General features: G+C 46.3%; 2 protein-coding genes across 8 annotated transcripts in view; both read right to left on the minus strand.

The window, feature by feature from the left end:
• Window positions 1-1,194: 1,194 nt before the first annotated feature.
• HSBP1 (heat shock factor binding protein 1) lies at window positions 1,195-4,703 on the minus strand. 2 transcript variants are annotated; one of them, XM_035024706.1, is made up of 4 exons: window positions 4,577-4,703; window positions 4,031-4,097; window positions 3,326-3,446; window positions 1,195-1,468 (listed from the first exon to the last, which is right to left on the minus strand). In XM_035024706.1, the coding sequence occupies exons 1-3, from the start codon at window positions 4,619-4,621 to the stop codon at window positions 3,328-3,330; spliced, it is 231 nt and encodes a 76-aa protein (XP_034880597.1). In that variant the 5' UTR covers window positions 4,622-4,703; the 3' UTR covers window positions 1,195-1,468; window positions 3,326-3,327. The 2 variants fall into 2 exon arrangements, with proteins under 2 accessions (XP_034880597.1, XP_034880595.1); XM_035024704.1 differs by having other exon boundaries at window positions 1,195-1,471; window positions 4,577-4,701.
• Window positions 4,704-15,053: 10,350 nt separating this feature from the next.
• The window catches only part of CDH13 (cadherin 13), a 1,404,901-nt gene continuing 1,399,131 nt past the window's right edge, over window positions 15,054-20,823 (minus strand). For all 6 annotated transcript variants that reach the window (XM_035024712.1, XM_035024708.1, XM_035024709.1 and 3 more), the window contains one exon: window positions 15,054-16,590. In XM_035024712.1, coding sequence (XP_034880603.1) covers window positions 16,583-16,590 — 8 coding nt within the window. In that variant the 3' untranslated portion in view covers window positions 15,054-16,582. The remainder of the gene's footprint in view (window positions 16,591-20,823) is intronic.

Genomic DNA, 20,823 nt, shown 5'->3' on the forward strand with positions numbered 1-20,823 from the left:
CCTACCTACATCCGGACAGCAAGTGGCTGTGTCCCTGCCACGTGCCAGGTCCTCGCTGGCTCGAGAGCCTCCTGCATGCAGGGTTCCTCTGCTGGGCGGCGCCTGGCAGCAACCTACTGGCCTGCCAGAGAAGTTTCTGCAGCAGGGTGGTTAACAGTGCTTAATCCTCATATCTCAGAAGAAACTTACTTTGTGTTACTTACGTCACCTATAACTAGGACACGTGATTTCTTCATCATATTACCTATTTGCAATACAAACACGACTGGTGATAGAGGAAACTTCAAAACACTCACACTGTGTTCGCTCATTCAGGGCTTCCTTCTAAGAAGCACTGTCCCCTTCCTCAACTTTTCCCATTTTCTGTGGACAAAGTCCCTTCACTGGGGCAATCACATGGGTCTCCCGCAGTCAGTCCCGGCCTCCGGGCTTAGCACTCCGGGCACGGCTTTTTTGAGTGGCAAGAGTATTATTATCCCTATCTTCTATAATCAATAACAAAACCGTGATTCTGTAAGAATTTAGGTAAGAAATAGTTGAAAGAAATCAGTCTTAAAAACTTGAGCCGATTACAAGTCATTTATCATTTCCTAGCCAAGCAACCGGCACGGACTTCACATGGGTCTGTCTTCCTGTTCTGTTCCTTTTCCCAAAGCAGTAGCTCCCAGACAAGACGGCGAACTGGGCTGTAAAATCCTGCCAGATTTTCTATGGTGACGATCGTAGATGAACAGCACAGGGGCCTACTCACGTATCCAAATCTCATGCAAAACGCTAACTAATGAGCGCCTCGGTACCTTAGGCGGCTGCGTCCCTTTGCGAACCGAACAATTCTCGCACGCGGAGTGGCAGGGCTTACTCGTCAGTGCTTCGGCCTCTGGCCTCAGAGACTTAACTCAGGATGCTGCGGGTCAATTTGAGTTTTGACAACCGGGTAGCGCCAGAGATTTCCGAATCAACAATTTTTAAATGTTGTTTACCCATGTGAAATGTACCACCAAACATGCGATTTGGTGTTGGCTCAACACCCCGTGCGGAGAATTAAAGAACCCTCAACTTGCCACATGTCTTCCTTCACAAGATCTACTTATAACGGAAGGGTCTACCGGATGCCTAATAAAAAATTACACAGCAACGTTCATCAAACAGCAACTACTACAAAAGGAATGATAGAAAACAACAACTTCACAAAAATACACTAGAAAAGGTGACAATTTTATGCAGGAACCGCCGAAGTTTTAGTGTTTAATATTTAACAGCACGACTGACCAAGGTCCAAGATGTGGAGTTTCCATGTTCAAGAGACTGGGGGGAGAATCACTCTACAGACTATATAGTACGTGGTAAGAAGAACGCACACTTTAGGGTCGGAAACCTGTCTACACACAGCAGTCGCTTCAGAAAGCCATTCGGTCTTCTCTCAGCTTGTGAAAGTGGTGTTCCGGACTTCAGGGGGGGAATTAGCCACCTGCTGGAAAAGAAAAACCATCGACACGTTATGCTCCTACAGGGACAGAGCACACGGACACACAGCACTGTCAAACAGTACAGGTCCTTTCGAAGCCTCTAGTCAACTAGACGTCCTCTCTCTGCGCGATGCCCCAGCAAAGATACCGCAACCGATTTAACTGGAAATCTTTATTTAAAAACTTCTGAATCCGTTCCCAGCTCTTCTTCCTCTGGATCAGCCCTGTCACTCGGAAAGTCTTCATCCTGCGGTCCTCCATAGGACGTGCTCATTCACTGGATGAGACTTTTGACCGCCATGTGGCATGAGACTCAGAGAAGCAGGACATTTTCCAAATCATCGCTCTGTAGGAATAACGAGGACAGCCCACACATAACAAGTGTGTGACTGACTCACACAGTGAAATCAACCTGATCTCCTGGTTAAAATAACAGCAAATTTCAAAGTCTTTTAGCTCCCAAGTCTCTCTCTTCTTGGACTTCAAAGCTACCTGCATGTCACAGCTACTTCTAATGTGGTCCAGCCAGGACACGCCCCAAACATTTAAAAAACGAATCTGGTGCTTTTTACTGTCTATTCTGCTTGGTACTCTAGTTACCTGAAAATTCTCAGTAAACTTTATTTTCATAGGGAATTAAAATGCTAGGGGCGCCTGGGTGGCTCAGTCGGTTAACTGTCTGCCTTCGGCTGGGGTCATGGGATCAGTCCCGCACTGGGCTCCCTGCTCGGTGGGGAGCCTGCTTCTCTCTCTGCCTCTGCCCCTCCCCGGCTTGTGTTCTCTGACAAATAGGTACATACAATCTTAAAAAATATATAAAAAATACTAAAAATGGGATCAGAGAAAGGGGAGTTTCAAAATGATTTTTGGGTTGCAGCGAGGTAACCACCATACTCCTGAAAAGCCTTATTTTTTTATTTCTTATTAAGATTTTATTTATTTATTTGACAGAGAGAAACACAGGGAGAGAGGGAACACAAGCAGGGGGAATCGGAGAGGGAGAAGCAGGCTTCCCGCAGAGCAGGGAGCCCGATGCGGGGCTCGATCCCAGGACCCTGGGACCACGACCCAAGCCGAAGGCAGATGCCTTAACGACTGAGCCATCCAGGCGCCCCCTGAAAAGCCTTATTATAAGGAAGAAACCCACTATGGGGAGACTAAGGCAGCCAACTGCATCTTGCTGTCTTGCTACGCGGCTATTGTTGATCATCCATCATTCCTCAGATATCTGGAGCTGTGTAGTGGAAATTAATTAACTTTTAGAAAGATTTTATTTATTAGAGAGAGAGAGAGAGAGGGCAGAGGGAGAGGGAGAAGCAGTCTCCCCACGAAGCAGGGAGACCCATGTGGGGCTGAGATCACGACCTGAGCTGAGATCATGACCTGAGCAGAAGGAAGACGCTTAACCGACTGAGCCAACCATAGTGGAAATTTAAATCAACGCTAGGGTGAAGGCTTACTGTGGCCTAACCCGGTTCATTCAAGTCATAATCAGGTGTTGTCCTGGCATTTATCTAGTGGAGGGGGTGTTCCCAAGAGAACCCTTAGAATTCAAGGCATTTATGAAGTTGAAGGTGGCATTGTGGGGTTTGGGTTACCAAAAAAAAAAAAAAAAAATATCTGCCAGCAGTTAAGAATTTGCAGGCCAACAAAATACATTTTTCGGTATTTGTCTGCAATGATGTAAACTCAGTGATTACCTAATGTTAACCAATACTAAGGATACAGGTCTAATTAATAAAAACCAGGAAAATGAGAGATGCTTGCTGGGATCACGGCTGGGAACCGATCGAGAGAGAAAGCCTGACCACATCAAAGTTACAGTGACACACACCTCCTGAGACTGTCACCTCCCTCACCTTCAACTCTTTGGTGTGGCAGGGATCTTGTTTTCACCCTCCAGCTCTTCCACCCCAGCCTGTGTCATGAGGTCTGCAATGTTTTTCTCCAGGTCGTCAATGCGACTGCTCATGTCATCAAGTGGTGAAGTTAAAGGCCACACACACCAGCACCTCCCACCTCTCCTCCTTTCCCTCTGGGGCCCTGGACACTATGGCCTCAAACCGTCTCCGTGAAACTGGTTTTCCTACGAGCAGGGTCAAATTCTGGTGGTTGCCAGGAGTCTGGGGCAAGGATCACACGCCAGCCCTGCCCTTTCCTAGTCCGGGCACCTGGGCAAGTTCGCCCACTTTTCTAAGCTGCTGTGTGTGCATCCGCTCAACGAAGGTAACACTACAACTTCTTCATCAGGCTGCGGTGAGGCCCAGAGCAGAGATCCCCCTCCGATGCTTAGCTCACAGTCCGCACTCATACTAGACGCCACTGTTGGTAAACCGAAGTGTCTGGAGGCCAGGGGTCCAGTCCGGCGGTATCCCCAGCTCTTGGCACCGCGCGGCTCAGGAAGACTCCACCCGAGCTCAGTTAAAAAAAGTAAGAACAACAAAATAAAAAACGTGGTAAATGACTGCCTGCAGCTGGCCTGCAAACCACTCGTTTGTCAACACCGCGTCCCGGACCATAGGAGCCAAGGGCCCGCAGAGGCTGACCGCACATACAAAGGATATTTCTTCCAATGATCTGGTCGGACATGGTCTGAAATTTATCTTGCATCTGCTGCAGGAGTGTCTGCACCTGAGAAACAGGAAGACCACCTCGCGCTCACCCTGGGACACCTGCTTGGGGTCGGGACGGGGGTCCCGGTCCCGTTCCTCCCAGGCCTCTGCTCTGGGCGGCTCTGCAGCCTTCAGCAGGGACTGTCCCCCCCCCCCCCCCCCCGCCCCCATGACCCCGACTGGGTGGCGAGACCCCTCTCCGTCGCGGCCGCCGCGATTCACAGTTCGCTAGGTCTTTCGCGGAGGCCTCGGGGTGTGACGAGTGCGGGGAGCGCTGGGGGGGGTGGGGGGGAGTGCGCGGGGTGGGGGCGGCGGCTCAGGTCAGGCGAGTGGGGCTGGTGGGGCTGGTGGGGCTGGTGGGGTGCAGGCTGGGCCTGGGGGCCTCGGCCGGTGAAGCCGCTGGAAGCCCGGCCTCCGGAGACTCGGCCCTTCCCGGCCGCGGACAGGGCCCCTCGGCCCGGGGGCCCCGCGACCTAGGGCCCGGCAGGCGTCCCTTACCACCGAGGTGAGATCCTGCACGGTCTTGGGGTCAGTCTCGGCCATCTCCCCGGTTCCCAGCTTGGCGGCGAAGTCTCAACCGTCACCCACACTTCCGTTTGTCGGCGCCCAAGCACCGCCCCCAGCGGCCTCCTCTCGCGACGACTGAGGCCAACCGCGGGGCCGCGGCGCGTTGTGGGAGTTGTAGTTCGTGGCACGCGCCGGAAGGGCCTGCGCTCTCGCGTTTCCGTTCCGAGCGAGGCCCCGCCCCGCCCCTCCGCCCTGCCTGACCCCGCCCCCAGCAGGCCCCGCCCCGCCCCCGCCCCTCCCTGAACCCGGGCGAAGAAAAGGGGAGCCGGCCCCGCAGTGGGAGCCGTTGGCGGGGGCGGTGGTCTTGGTCCTTTTCCAGGCTGTCGTTAAAGGTCGCGCTGGTTTTGTCCGGGCCGCCGGGACACACTTATGGGCGCCTGCGAGGTGCCAAACCCAGGCCTGTGCCACCGCCTGTCCTCCTACAGAGCCCCGCAAACCCCGAGTAGGGAGAAGGGGGTCCGGTCCCCGGAGGGGAAACTGAGGCCCCGTGGTGAGAGGCGCACCCAGCACACGCCCCGCTGCCCAGCTGCGGGCCTGGTCACAGCCCTGACCCCGGTGTTCCTCCTTCTCCCCAGACAGTCGAGGAGGTGCTGACCCAGTGAGGCAGGTGGTGTTCAAAGTAGAACGTAGGTTCTGGATGGTGTAGAAATCCCGAGTGTCTTTTCATAGAGTCCGCACGTGTTAACCAGCCCCACCTCAAGAAACACGACCGGCTTCCAGGAAGCCCTTCAGCCCCTTTCCTATCGCCCCTCCAACCCACCCACCAGGGTGACCGGTCACAATCGTTTGTGTTGCTGTGTTTCCACTTCGTGTAAGTGGAACGAGACAGTAAGCCCTCCCTAGTGCTGGGCTTCTTTCATTCAGCGTGATGTTCCATGGTGTTGAGCGGGGAAGGTTCCTGGTTTGGGCAAGGGGAGGTCAGCTGCAGGGTTCACAGGCTGGATTTGGGTGTTTAAGGAGGGGGCTGCTGCTGAGTTGGGACCTCGAGCTGTTGTGGGGGGTGCAGGGTGCCCCGCACATGGTAGGATGCTGGGTGACTTCTCTGACTTCTACCCACTAGATGCCAGTAGCATCCCCCCCACCTCAATGTGACAACCGCAAATACCTCTAGATACTGCCCAGTGTCTCCAGGGGTCTGTGGGAATGGGGTGGGGGCCACCCTCAGTTGAGAACCAGTAGCGTTAGAAGGATCTATGGACATTGACTAGAATTCGGTTGGCTCGGTTTTCAAGTATGAATTTATTTTCGATTGTGGCATTGCTTGAGAATTTTCCTCTGTATGTATTGACATTGGCATCCATTTCCTGGGGCAGCTGTGACTAATTACCACGAACTGGGTGCCTTCAAACAAGACAGTTATATTCCCCCAGTTTTGGAGATCAGGAGTCTGAAATCAAGGGGCCAGCAGGGTTGGCTCCTTCGGAGGGCCATGAGGGCGATCTGTTCCGTGCCTCTCTCCTAGCTTCTGGGGGCTGCTGGCAAATCTTGGTGTTCCCTAGCTTGTAGATGCATCCCGCCCCTCTCTGCCTCCGTCTTCCTGTGGCCTTCTCCCTGTGTGTGTCTCTCTCTCCCTATAAGGTCACCAGTCACATTGGATTTGGGACCCACCCTACTCCAGTATGACCTCCCCTTAACTTTTTGTATCTGCAGAGACCCTGTTTCCAAATAAGTTACATTCTGAGGTACTAGGAGTTAGGATTTCAATGTGTCTTTTTTGGGTGGGTGGGGGACCCAATTTAACCCAAAGCAGTTGGTAAAGTAATAGCCCTTGAAATCTGTACCATACTTGGTATTTTATAGTGTTTACATAAAGCTCCAGGATGATTTAGCTCATGAGTAGCCAAGGCTGGGTAGGATTTCAGGCTTTCTTGCTTCTTGCCCCCGTCACTGGGAGCCCCATACTCTGCAGAGAAGTCTGGATCTCCACACCCTGGATTTGTAGCCAAATCTGGTTTATGGCTGTGAGCAACACAGAACACAAATTAGCACTAGGACTGACAGTTTTGTTTTGTTTTTGTTTAGGGTATGTGTATTTCTGGCAGGATTCTGGAGTCCTTTTTATCCTGACTGAAAAGTTCCTGGGGCGCCTGGGTGGCTTAGTCCATTCAGCGTCTGCCTTCGGCTCAGGTCATGATCCCGGGGTCCTGGGATCGAGCCCCGCATCGGGCTCCCTGCTCCGTGGGAAGCCTGCTTCGCCTCACCCTCTGCTCCTCCCCTCCACTCATGCTCTCTCTCTAATAAATAAATAAAATCTTTAAAAAAAAATTCTTGACACTGTTTAGTGGAGGGTTTTTTTTTTTTGCACTTAAGTAGAAAGACAGCATACTTTTTCTGTATGGAGACCAAGGTCTTTTAAACAGCTGCTTTACACAAAAATTTCACGGATTTATAGTCATGGCTGATATACTTACTTTGTAGGGTTCACACACTGAACTTAACTGAATATTGTTGCATTAGCGAAACTATTGAATTAGGTGTAAGACACTAGCAATTAACCTTTAAAATTTCGGTTTTGAACAACCCTTGTTTTAAAGCTTAGCATTTTTTTAGAAAAAGATCTTTCGAGATTAATTGTGTGCCTGAAGTCATTCCCTTTCCCCCTTTCAGGACGGTGCGGTTTTATGTAAGCTAACGTGATACGTTCACACAGGCTCTTTGGTTCAGCTGGGCTGTCTCCGCGCCCCTCCCTCGCCAGCCCTGCGCTCAGGGACGCGCCCCTGCGCACAGGTGGCTGCTTGGCAGTGAGATGCTGGGTGTGCCCTGTAAGCGGGAAGCAGGGGTCACCGCAGGCGCTTGGAGAACCTGCAACTCGTCTTTTCCCCGGCTGCACCTGCATCAGCACCGTTGTGACCCGACGCTGGTCTCAGCTCTGTTCACCCGCTCTGCTGTTCTCCCCGGTGGCGGGGTGCCACTGCGGACGAGCAGCCTCCTGCCACGGCGCCGGCCACGAGCCAGCCCGCAGCCTTTCGTAGACCGTCCAAACCTTCCCGGTCTCTCCAAACCCAGTGTTTCATCCCTTCCGTCTCAGAGGATGACTTTATCTTCTGTTTTGCAGGGACAATAGAGACTATTGTCACGCACGTCCTACCCTCCGTGTCTCCATAAGTACCCGCACCTGCGTGACTCCGGTCCTTGTTGCCTCTACACCAGGTATCCTGCCTCCTGTGCGGGCTTGGGCCCTGGGCCCTGGACCTCTCAACCCACTCCAGGAACGTGCTTCCTTCTCCTAACCGCCCCTTCCCATGGACTCCTTCCTCTGGGCATATAAAAGTGGTAAAACAAACAAACAAACAAACAAACAAAAAACCCAACAACACAAAAAGCAAATAGAAAACAAAACCACTCCAATAAGGTGGCCCTGGGTGGTTCTGTGCTACCACTCAGTAGAATGCAGAAAGGGGTCTAGAAAGAGAAGGTTCTAGAGAGAGAAGGTTCTAGAAAGAGAAGGACCTGTCACCTTCAGGTACTGGATCTGCAACCTTCTCTTCATGCAGTTTTGCTTGTTTTGTTTCTATCGAAAGGCATCGAAGTGATTCTGGATGCCTGGTCACAAGAGAGACACATAACAGAACAGGTGGTTCTTCATTCCTCTTTGTGACAGGTGCAGTGTCTCTCTTGGGTCTTACTGAGTCTAAGTCGTTGCTCATCCTTGTTTCTCTCTCCTTTTAACACAGGGCAGCCTCCTGCCTAGACCTTAGGCAGACATACTGTCTACCTAAAAGTTAATCACCTTTTTGGTTTTCATTGTATTTATTTTATTTCATTATTTCTTAAAACCACTTTATTGAGGTATGAGTGCCATGTAAAGAGCTGTACATATTTAATGTATTCAACTCAGCAAGTTTGGGGATAAGAATACGCCCATGAAACCATCACCATCAAGCTCATAAACATACCCATCACCTCCCAAAGTGTCCTCACTTGTTCCCTTTGACCAACATCTCCCCATTTCCCTCACCCCCAGTCCCTGGCAACCACCATTCTACTTTCTGCACCTATGAATTGTGAATTTTAGATTCCACATGTAAGTGAGATCATATATTATTTGTCTCTCTGTGTCTGGCTTGTTTCATTTAGCATAATGCCCTCTGGGTCCATCCCTGTAGTCAGAAATGGCAGGATTTCCTTCTTTTAAAAGGCTGAATCATAGTCCGTTGTATATATACATATACCACGTTATTTTCATCCATTCATTCCTCGACAGACATCTAGGTTGTTCCCACGCCGTGGCTGTTTGTGAATAGTGCTGCAGTTAACGGGGAGCCCAGTGATCTCTCCAAGATCCTGATTTCAATTTCTTTGGGTAAATACCCAGCAGCGGGATTGCTGGAGAACATATTAGTTCTCGTTTTCATTTTTCGAGTGCTGTTCCTCTGTGAGCAGGACTGTTGATGGAGACTGTATGCCAGGCCGTAGGATCTGTGGCCAGTTGTTAAGATCCATTGGTGCTATAAGCTCTCCCCTCCACCGCCCCCTTTTCTCTGTTCCTAGGTGTCCCCAGACTATTCAGCAGTGCCGATCCCCCCGATGTTCTTGGCAGGACAAGACACAAGTGGGCGATGTCCTGTGAAGCTGGGGAAGCTTTGAACCGGGAGATCTCTCTTGCCCCTGAGCTGTGCTGCCTTGGAGGAGGGGTGAGGTAACACTCTTCTTACCTCTTCAGTGCATCTCTCCTCTGGCTTTTTCGCTCCACCAAGGTACTGGAACATTTCAGGGGTGTTTCTGGGCTCCCCAAAACATGTTTTCATCTATGGGTGGTTGTTAAAATTGGTATTTCTGTAGTGGGGAAGTGAGGGGGGGAGGGACATGTAAGGACTGGACCCTCCTATTCTGCCATTTTGCTTTGTATTTATTTTGCTTGTTACTTTAGTGTATCCCAAGTGATAGTGGCTTTTCATTCATGGTGGTAATATATGATTTTCTTTTAAAATATACCCATTTAAGCAAAGATGATAAACTTAAAATTATATAGTTGAAAACTATAGTTGTAATTGTAAGGTAGATGCACCGGGGTGGCGAAATTTGCAGAGGTGGGAGAGGGACATCATTAAATCATGAAGATCTTATAGGATTAAAGTTTAGAAAATTCTGGCCTAAGAGAAGACAGGGAAGCAGAGGGTAAAGAGGGGGTGCTTGCTTTGAAATCGCACACCGTTACGTACTTGGCGAAGGGGAAGCATGAGGAAAGGTTGCCGAGCTGCTGTAACAAGTCACTTTTCTCGCGGAGAAATCTCGGGAAGGGTAGTTGGGAATTTCTGCAGATGCCGGATATCTCTTTTGTATACAAGAACATTCAAGGCACCAGTCCCCCTTCTGTGGGCACAAGGAGGGGGCTGGGCAGGGCCTTCGGGATCCACCTTGAAGGGGTGCAGGCCTTGCCGAGGAGCAAAGGTAGGGCTCCATTTTGGAGAGAGGCGTCGAGTTCTGGCACATTTCCTTTAGAAATGCCTACCTCCTGGCACCAGTCCTCCTCGCTTGGGTTCCCATGTGAAAAGCCATCTCTGGAGTTATCTCTGGAGTGTGCCCTGGGTTCTTTGTCTTGTGTGGAGGAGCAGGGGAAGGTCTCTTTGAGGCTGTGTTTACATAAGAACAGAAAACTGTTTTATGGAGAAGAATGGCGTGATCAGCAGTGTCCGGACCCATCTTGAGTTGTTTGGCTTTTGGTTTGAAGTGTCGGGTTACTTTCTCATGCTCATTTGTGGCAATTCTCCAAATTAGCGTCCCCGTGATTGGCTGCCAAGGAATCAGTTTCCTATTTATTTACGCAAACTGGCAATTTCCTGGAGACAGATGCCCGGGGAGGAAGGAAATGTTTCAGAGAGACTCTGACTTGCACGTTTGGTTTTCTTCTGCTTCCCTTATGCTGTTGTGTCAGATTGTCTTGTCACTGTCAAGTTCATGTGTTGTATACGAGAGGGTACCACCTCGGGGGTTTATTCTGGGCCTCAGGTGGCGTGGTGCTATCTTAGGGTAGAGTGGAAAAATACCGGTGTTGGGAGTCACATGCACCCCTTCTAGGCGAGACCTAGTGTGAGACCGTTTTCACTTGTGAGCCTCGTTGTCACATCGGTGCAGTGGAGATACGGCCTACTCCAATACTCCATGCATTATATACATGATATATGCAATGCATAATTATATTTCATATAAATTACATGTTATGTATAATATAATATGTATATACATGCATGCGTATGTAACATATCTGGTTCGTGCGAGGCACTTATTAACTATTAGCACCTTTCCTCTCTTTTGTTAAGGACCTCCCTAAAGTTATCTTGCTTTCTATTCCTATCCTATCAAGCTTCTATTTCTATCAATCTATTATCTATCTATCTTCTTTTTTTTAAAGTTTTTATTTATTTATTTGACAGAGAAAGACACAGTGAGAGAGGGAACACAAGCAGGGGGAGACGCAGAGGGAGAAGCAAACTCCCCAGTGAGCAGGGAGCCCGATGTGGGACTCCATTCCAGGACCCCGGGATCATGACCTGAGCCGAAGGCAGACGCTTAACGACTGAGCCACCCAGGCGCCCCTCTATCTATCTATCTATCTATATCTATCTATCATCTAATTATCTATCTACCATCTATCTATCTATCTATCTATCTATCTATCTATCTATCTATCTATCTATCTATCTATCTAATCATCTATCTGTTTCTTTCACATCAGAGGGCTCTGACTGTTATGAAGGAAGCAGAGGGAAGAGTTAATTATCAGTCAGGCTAGCACTTGGTTTTAGTCTTGGTCTTTCAACATTATAGGCCAACCAGATCCCCATTTAAAAAAATGTCCCTTTGCTCTGTCGCTGTGTTGAAATGGTACTAAAGACAGTCTAAGACCAAGTACACACATTAAAAATCCCAGATAACCTTTATTTAAATATTTCACAAACAAGTTACAAGTTTCTTTGCAACTACATGGTAAATCAGATGTTAATTTACAGCTCAGGAACTATAAACAGTTCGGCAACTAGGGCCCAAAGGAACTGCATCCACAATAGAATGAAATATTTTAAGATGATAAACTTTTATCCCTTTTAAGTGTTTATGAAAAAAGATTTAAACTTTCTGAAAATTTCTGTCTTGGGGGGATAAATAATATTTACCACCAGAACAGTGTTGATGTGCGCATGACCACACAGACTCTTTTTCATGTAGCCTTCACTTTCAACTCTTTAGTAATCTGAATCCATGCATACTGTAGATAACGAATGACTTTCTTGCTTTCTAAAGGAAAAGCTTTTGAAAAAGTAGCAGAAAATGGAAATTTTCGGCATATACTCACAGTGCTTCCATGTGCCACTTTCTTAAAGGCTTCACAGCTTCATGGTGAAATTTTTGTGGTCTTACTACACCTGTTGCTTCTCACCATATCCCTACCAGCCAGCTGACACTTGGAAGCGAAACAAAATGGTTCAAAGGCTTCTCAAGCTCAGCAACCCTCCAACGATTAATGTTATGATAGCGATGTTGCATGAGTGATAGGAAGAGGCTTTTCTCCTTACTGAATTTGATGAATATCTAAATTATTTCGGCTTAATTTAGACAGTTAAGGTTCTTATCTGAAGTCCTTGTTCGCATGTTCAATTTTCTTCTGTATCTACCTATTTTGCATATGCTTTTATATAAAGAAGGTCAAAATTACAGGATTTTTTCAGTAGTGGGCTAATCCATCAGCAATGGGAAATATGATAAAGGTTAACACATTTGACTCAGCAAAAAACCGTTGCTTTAGACGAACAGTTATGAAAGCGTCTTACCACCAGACTATGAGAAGTTCTAAATTTCAATAGCCAGATAAGGAAAGAAGTTGGGATGCATCATCTTTGTGAAAAGTGTAGCCAGATCACTGATGATGATGGAGATGGTGATGATTTTATTATTATTTCTTAGTGGTTAGACACAGAAGGTAGTTCATTCTTTCTCAGTGCTCACCTTTCTCTTGGTGTGATTTACCTGTCGATTCGTGCTTATGAACACTTCACACGAACAGGTTAAGGTGCAACATTGAAAAACTCACAAGTGCTTGGAGATCCTTTAGTTTGTAGCTGAGCCCAGGGCAAGATCCTGAACGCCCCATGCTACTTCTCCTTAAGCTTTCCCTCCCCTTGGTTGGTTAGGCCGCGACTGGGTACTTGGGAGGACAAGAATGTATTTTCGCACACCTGAGATATCTAATTAATCTAGTAGGAGTCCCTCATGCACCTGTGCACAAGCCATGGGAGGGAAGGGAGGAAATCCTGGGAAATCCTGGAGAAGATGATCTTGTGAAGGAGACATTTCTGAAGTTTACTATGAATTGAGAATGGTGTTAACGGTTCTTGACAGCTCTTAGAACTAAGAAATAGCAGAAGGTCTGTTTACTCGGTTTGGATAGATAGTCCCGCCAATGGAGGCGTCAGACTAGAGTTTGTCTGGTTTGGCTGCATGATTGTGAGTGGCACCGCGACGTAATAGACATAACAGAGCCCTGCAGCCAAACCACGTTGAGTTCTGGAGGTCACTTACCTTGGGCAAACTATTTGATTTTCCTGACTGTCAGCTTTCTTTATCTGTAAGTTGGAGAAGATAAGAGTCCTTGCCTCATAGGGTTGTTGTAAGGGGTCAATGAGTTAACAGGTATACAGGATTTTGTACAGTGTGATGCATAGTAAGCAATCAATACATGTAAACCATTATTATTATTATTAGCATTATTAATGCATATTTTTTTTTACCTTGTTCATACACCCCAGGAGAACTGTAGACTCTTTTCTTCAGAACCAACCCAGAGAGCTTATGTATGGGTCCAGATGCACCAAACCCAGCATCGAACACAGCCTTGTTAATCATGTTGTACTTGCCACCTATTAAGACCGAGACCCAATGTATTTATTTTGGATGACATGCAATGTGACCTAATTCAAGAATTTGATGGTAAATGGTTATGCCATTTATTAGACTGTTTAGAATCACATTTTGGAAATCTGGGATGTTATCAAAATTTCTAAAAATGGTCCTTGAGAATCAAAGTCTTCTCTGATACCTACCACAAAATTTAACCAGATTTATTTTGCTATCCTGTTCACATTTGCAGGAGTTGGCGGAGAGTCACGGCAGGTACATCTACCTGAAATGATGTTCATTTGGAGGAACTGGCAGTATTGAAGGTAACTTCTTTCTAAATTAGAAAATGTTTGCATGTTTTTGCTAGAACAAGTTATCAGAAATAATTTCTCATATGCAAAATGGAAAGAAAAAGTAATTTTTAATCAGCTCAGGCGGTTGATGTATTAATAAAATAGGGAAGATGGTGTGACTGTTCACTCAGTGGAAATAAAATCCTCAGTTTTGTGCTCAGCAATCCAGAAAAGCAACTTCTGGCTCTTATTACTTTTTTATTTTCAGGAACTTGGACTAAAATAAAACGCATCAGTAATAATGAAATAATGCTTTGATTCTACTTTTGCTTTCAATAAACAATGTAAATGTGTTTGAGCAAGTTAGAAAACATTCTGCCATTCAGGAAATGCCACCACTTTGGCTTCAAAGAATTGGTCACTTTTTTTTTTTTTTTGAAAGGATTAGAAAGAACTACTCAATAGCAGTATCTCTGTCTTGATGAGAACTCTGGAGACAGGGCGCATACTTAAGTAGGGGAAAATTAAGGCATATGTTACTTAATGAAGTCTGCACTTTATTCCTGTTTTTCTGTGTTCTAAGCTAAGTTAGGCTGGTGGCTTGATTTGCAAAGTGCAGGAGGGCCTTCTGGCTTGAGGGACATGGAGTCTTGCACTTGTTGACCTGAGTGAATTGCCTACTTGACCCCTGGGTTTCTCCCTAGGGATGGCCCAGGTTCACGAAGGAGGCTGAGCTTTCCGACTGTTAGCTAGCCTAGGGGCCAGGCTACTGAGTTTGTCTGAGTCTATAAAGCCAGAAGAGGAAATCTTGTAGAATATGAGTGTGCAGGCTTGGACCTCGCACCCCCCACCCCCACGCCTCTGGGCCTGCTCCGTGCATGGGTGGAGAACCAGTCTGTCGTGGTCAGGATGCAACATCTCCTGACTGAGCGGCTGGACTTGTTCAAGAGAGATAGACCCATGTTCTGGGACTGCAGACAGATGGTTGTGACCGTGTGCCATGCGGTCATCAACCTGAGGATGATCTTGCTCCTCTGTGAGTATAGCCATTGTCTTTGCAGCTGATTGCAAAATGCTCAAATTGTTCACTATGATGGACAAAACGGGTGCACGGTCCCAGCTGTGAGTGGGGGCCTCTGGCTTTACAGACTCCCTCAACTAACAGGAGATGTACGGGGGACCCCAGATGACGAGTCCAAACTGTGAACTTGCACTAAGGCAAGACCTCGCATCGGCAACGTGAGACACAACATAGAAATCAGAGAAGAGCTACTGTCCAGCCGTTTTAACCACCAATACCCATTTATTTTAATGGAAAAAAAAATGTGCATTCTATATGCTCCAAAAAGACTTACTATTGAAACGAATACAATATATGGAACTCTATCTGCATAATTTCACTACAATAAAGACAACATATGACTCCTACTCCCTACAGAAGGCGAACTGAAATCACAGGTGCAAACAGAGATTGCATAAGAAAGCGTGGGTGCGCGCATGTGCGTGTGATTAAAACCTTTAGTAAGCAACTGCACTGAAATATGCTAAGACACTTACCTTACCCTAGTTCGTGGCCAGCTCTAATAAAAAGCCACAGGCTGTCACTAGTTTTATCTGATAGAAAAATTTGGTGTGAGCTTGGATGGTTCTTTACAGTTTATCAACAAGGAGATAATCTTAGTACAAGCACGAACTTTCCTCTTTGACATGCTCACAGAATAAAAATCAATTACTTTTCATACATAATGAACATCTTTTATTTTCAGGTTTGCAAACAACGGTAGTCGAGTCACATAAAAGGGTACTTTTAAAACTACCTGTATTTACTCTATTTTATGCCTGTATATATGAAACAAACGTGTGTGTGCATGAAGGGATGTCTGTCCTTGTGGGTATGTATGTGTATACACGTGGTGCCTGTCGGCCTCCTCCCGCGCAGGGAGGGCCTCCACGATGACGTCTGCAAAGGTCCAGATACCGAGCAGAGACAGATTCTCTGCCATGATCTGCGTCCTCGTAAGAACCGCTGGGACTGGATTCAGGACACCTACCAATGCGGAGGGATGCCCCCGAAAGAATATTTCAGCCCTTTTCTTGGCATTTGATGGTAAAATTTGCTGCTCTGCTCCTCACCACTTTTGCTCGGGATCATGGCATGGGGTGGCAGTGAAAATCGGTTGCAGTCCTTTACTAAAGAGAAAGGACTTGTGTCTCTGCTCTCCCTCTCTGCAGACCTGCCCGGCAGGCGGAGGCGGCACGGAGACCGCCCGGGGCGCTGGAGACGCGTCAGCTCTGTGGTCTGTCCAGTGCCTCGCTCGATGCCGAGGCCCTGGAGGGGACAGCTGCGTAGCTTCTGTCCTTTCCTTGTGTAACCTCTCAAGGAAGAATGACATATCAAAACTAAGCTCCTTCTGTAGCGTTTCTCTCTATAAATACTGTGTATATACACATACAGATACTCACACATATACAAATACGAACCCACAGACAAAGCTGCATGTGTGGAGTGCTGACTAGCGACATGGCAACGCATCAGAAAATGTAGTCACTGTCTCTGCTCCCAGAAGGTCAAGTTATATGCTGTGATCTTTAAACATTCAGGGAAATTCAGAAGATTCCATTAATTAAAGGAGAAGTGGTGAAGTACAGACCCAGTGACGTCGCAAAGAAAACAAAGATCTGAAACAATTGAGGCCTAGGTGTGAAGTTTGAGAGCTGTAAACTGCAATCTTCAGATTTGGATTTTTTTTTTTTTTTCCTTTTTCCTGTTGCTATGGAAACTTGGTAGTCAAGCTTCAAATATCAGGAGTTCTCACAGACCTGAATGGGAAAGATTCAGAGTTAAGTCAAGGAATAGCACAACTTGATTCAAAGCGTTTTAGCTAAGCACTAGACAAATGGCTGACGTGGTGTAATAAACACATTTATAAACACGGCACTACCTGGGGGACATTTTTTTTTTTCCTTTGGCATAACATTTGAAGAGAGCGTGAATAGTTCTGCCGGTTTATGTCTTAAACAGCTGGATTGGTCTGAAAACGCTCATGCCAAACACCTCATCTCAGACCCACAGGGTCGACTGCCTCTGTGACCCTGAACTCTGTCCCTTGCACAGTAGCCCAGAACTCGTCCATTTTAGGGACAGGTTGACTTGGTAGCTGAGAGACTGATTGTCATCCCAGATACTATTTTTTGGTCACAGGGAAGAGCAAGAGAGCTACTGGTCGTTCTTCAGACAGGGCGTATGAGTTTCCTCCGGCTGCTGTAACAAGTGGCCTCGAGCTGAGTGGCTTGAAATAACAAAATGTATTCTCTTAGCATTCTGGAGGCTGGAAGCCCAAAAATGAGCCCTATGGGGGCTAGAATCGAGGTGCTGACAGAGCTGTGTTCCTTTTGGGGGCTCCAGTGGGGAAGCTACTTCCGTGCCTCTTCCAGCTTCCGGAAGCCGCCTGTATTTGTCTCATGACCCCTTCCTCCACCTGGATGGCCTGGACTGTCTTGTCCAAGATTATTGAGGTCACCCAAACTGTGTTTATTCTCTAAGATGTACACCAGCCCGGGGTCTCCCCTCTGCCGGATAATAGCACGAGCAGGAATAGCTCAGTTCTCTGATGCTTTTGCTTAAAGATGATTATATCTTGGCTTTATACAGGGAAATGGTACCACAAAAACTTGTGTTATAATCAAAGAAATAAACATGTGTAAAGGTCAACCTACTATGTAAGTGTAGTTCATTCTGGAATGAACCGATGGCTAGAATATAATGGATTAACTTTGTAAAGCTTGGGCCTTTTCTTTCAAAACCTGCTGATCAGTGTGACAAACTCACCCACCTACTCTGTACCCCTTTGGCTTTTAGAGGTTAATCCTCTCACTTATCTGCTTGGAAAATTTAAAGCAGCTTCTCTAAATCAGATAAAAAGTCTTTTTAATGTGACTCAAGTGTAAGCAACATGATACCGGTTAAGGCTAAAGGTGATTCCTTTGCAGTTAGGAGTCTCCAGGACGCATTTAATTTCTTTTTTCCAGCTGACTTTTTCACTGTCCTGGCCACCATTATCGTAAACTCTGGTTACTTGGGCTGCATTGCTGGTGTCCTGCCACATTCACCCATATCTGAAGAAAGACTTGAATATATTCAGTGGCATCATGAATTTTATTTAAAAATATCCTCCATCTGTTTTGTTCCTTAAATTCCACATATGAATGAAATCATGTAATACTTCTCTTTATCTGACTGACTTATTTTGCTTAGTGCCATCCTTTAGTTCCTTACCTTCTACTTCCATCCATGTCGTTGCAAATGGCAGGATTTCATTCTTTTTGATGGATGAGTAGTATTCCATTGTCTATATATACCACATCTTCTTTATCCATTTATCTGTCAATGGACATTTGGGCTCTTTCCATAATTTGACTATTGTGGACATTACTGCTATAAACATTGGGGTGCAGGTGTCCCTTTGGATCACTATGTTTGTACCATTTGGGTAAATACTTAATTGTGCAATTGCTGGGTCATATTTGTAACTTTTTGAGGAACCTCCATACTGTTTTCCAGAGTGGCTGCACCAGTTTGCATTCCCACCAACACTGTAAGAGGGCTCTCCTTTCTCCACATCCTCGCCAACATCTGTTGTTTCCTGAGTTGTTAATTTTAGCCATTCTGACTGGTGTGAGGGGTATCTCATTGTGGTTTTGATTTGTATTCCCAGTGATGAGTGATGTTGAGCCTCTTTTCATGTGTCCGTTGGCCATCTGGATGTCTTCTTTGGAGAAATGTCTGTTCATGTCTTCTGCCCATTTCTTGACTGGATTTTTTGCTTTTTGGCTGTTGAGTTTGATAAGTTCTTTATAATTTTGGATACTAGCCCTTTATCTGATAAGACATTTGCATATATCTTCTCCCATTCTATAGGTTGCCTTTTAGTTTTGCTGGCTGTTTCCTTGCTGTGCAAAAGCTTTTTATCTTGATGAAGTCCCAATAGTTCATTTTTGCTTTTGTTTCTCTTGCCTTTGGAGACATGTCTAAATCCTTAAGGAACTTCTGCAAATGTGCACTGATAGGAATGTAACCTCTGCCCATCTGTAAATTATACCAGCATTTCTAAATATGTCACCCAAAAAGTGATTCGGGGAAGTGCCAAAAAGTGAATCTTCATCTCAGACCTCTCCTCTCCCAGCATTGATCCATACCCTCAAGGCTACTTGGCCACAGTTCTCTTTGAGTCATGACAGCCTCTGAAGGGCTACTCATAATTCGGGCTTTGGTTTCATGACCGCACTGCCTCCCCCAACCTTGAGAACCCACATCCTCCCTAGGAGGTAACCACGTTACATCAAGACCCACACATCTCCCCTCATCTCTTCTCTGACCCCCAGCCCAGTGTTCCTGATCAGGACATGGTTTTCTAATAGAAAGCTGAAGCAGATATAAACAGAGAGCAGATGCTTGGCAGAACCTGTCAGGCTCCTCTCCCTGGTTCCCCAAGCATACCTTAGGTTCTACATCACTGCCATGGAACTGGGACCTTTCCTAAATTCATAATAGCTGATGTCAAAACATTTCCTCTCAAAAGCATGGGCAGTGCCCCACAAGGCCATGCACATGGATGTTCATGGCAGCATTATTCATACAATCCCCAAACTGGAAAACAACTCAAATATCCATCAACCGGTGAGTACATTTTTTAAAATGTGGTATATCCATACAGTGAAATACTACTCAATAATAAAAAAAAACTACTGATAGGGGTGCCTGGGTGGCTCAGTCGTTAAGCATCTGCCTTTGGCTCAGGTCATGATCCTGGGATCGAGCCCCTCATCGGGCTCCCTGCTTGGCAGGAAGCCTGCTTCTCCTTCACCCACTCCCCCTGCTTGTGTTCTCTCTCTCACTGTGTCTCTCTCTGTCAAATAAATAAATAAAATCTTTAAAAAAACCTGTATATATAAAAAAGCAAAAACAAAAATCTACTGATACATGCCTCAACATGAATGAACCTCGAAAGCATTATGCAAAGTGATAGACATCCAATGAAAAGGACTACATATTTTATGATGCCATTCAAATCAAATGTCCAGGCAAGGAATAACTATAGACAGAAAGATCAGAAATTGCCCAGGGCTGGGATAGGGGCAAGGTCTGATTGTAAAGGGGCACAAGGTAACTTTATACAGTAATGGAAATGTCTTAAAACTAGATTCTGGTGTTATAGAATGCTATACATCTGCCAGAATCAGTATAGTAGATAGATTAATGAGAGCAGGTAAATTTTATGTTATGTAAATTATACCTCAATAAAGCTGCTAAAAAACATTTTCCAGTGTGGTGTTAATAACTTAAAATAATAATTTTGGTCACTGAGGAAAAATATTGACTGAATAAAACCCACTAAATTAAAAAAGTCTCCAGTCCCTGTTTAAGTCAATTCAGACTGTAACATAAGAGATCCTACCTCTGAGGGCTATTGACTTGATTACATGAGATAGTCTATATAATTTACGTAAAGCTCTTAGCTTTGCGCGTGCGTGGCACTTAGAAGCCCTAGGAGATCAACTGTCATTATCCATGCAGTTGCACTCCTTCAAGGGGCCATAGCTCCTGTGTAAAGCACGACTCAGGGCCATCTGCAGGCAGAGGGCAGCCTGCTCCACCCGGGTTGGGTGCTTCCCAGGCCCTGTCTCTGCCCAGAACACATTTCACAATAAAAAGGAACAAAATATTGATACATTCAATGACATGGACTGTATGATTCCATGTATAGAAAATTCTAGAAAGGCAAGCAAGTGATCAGACAAGGCAGACCAATGAGGGTCTGGATTCAGGGGAGGGGATCAATAGCGAAGGCACACAAGGAAACTGTACCTTGGTATTTGGTGTGGCTACACAATTGTGTACATTTACCAAAACGCATCCAACGGTACCCTTAGAAATGGGTGAATTCTATGTCCAAATAATACCTTCACCAAAAGCATTAGAATTAAAGGTATTTTCAGCGGCTGTTTTGCTCATCTTGGTCACATCTTTAAACTTTTTCATTGTGATTGAGGTTA

The sequence above is a fragment of the Mirounga leonina genome, unplaced genomic scaffold (genome assembly GCF_011800145.1).
Source record: "Mirounga leonina isolate KUSES-001 unplaced genomic scaffold, KU_Mleo_1.0 Mir_180, whole genome shotgun sequence".
NCBI lineage: Eukaryota > Metazoa > Chordata > Mammalia > Carnivora > Phocidae > Mirounga > Mirounga leonina.

What these genes read in the sequence shown, in the direction of transcription:
- HSBP1 (XM_035024706.1), bottom strand. Translation starts at nt 4,621, where the DNA reads ATGGCCGAGACTGACCCCAAGACCGTGCAGGATCTCACCTCGGTG. An exon ending in TGCAGGATCTCACCTCGGTG is followed by an intron (nt 4,098 to 4,576) that starts GTAAGGGACGCC and finishes CCTGTTTCTCAG; the next exon opens with GTGCAGACACTCCTGCAGCA. An exon ending in CGACCAGATCATTGGAAGAA is followed by an intron (nt 3,447 to 4,030) that starts ATATCCTTTGTA and finishes TAACTTCACCAC; the next exon opens with TTGATGACATGAGCAGTCGC.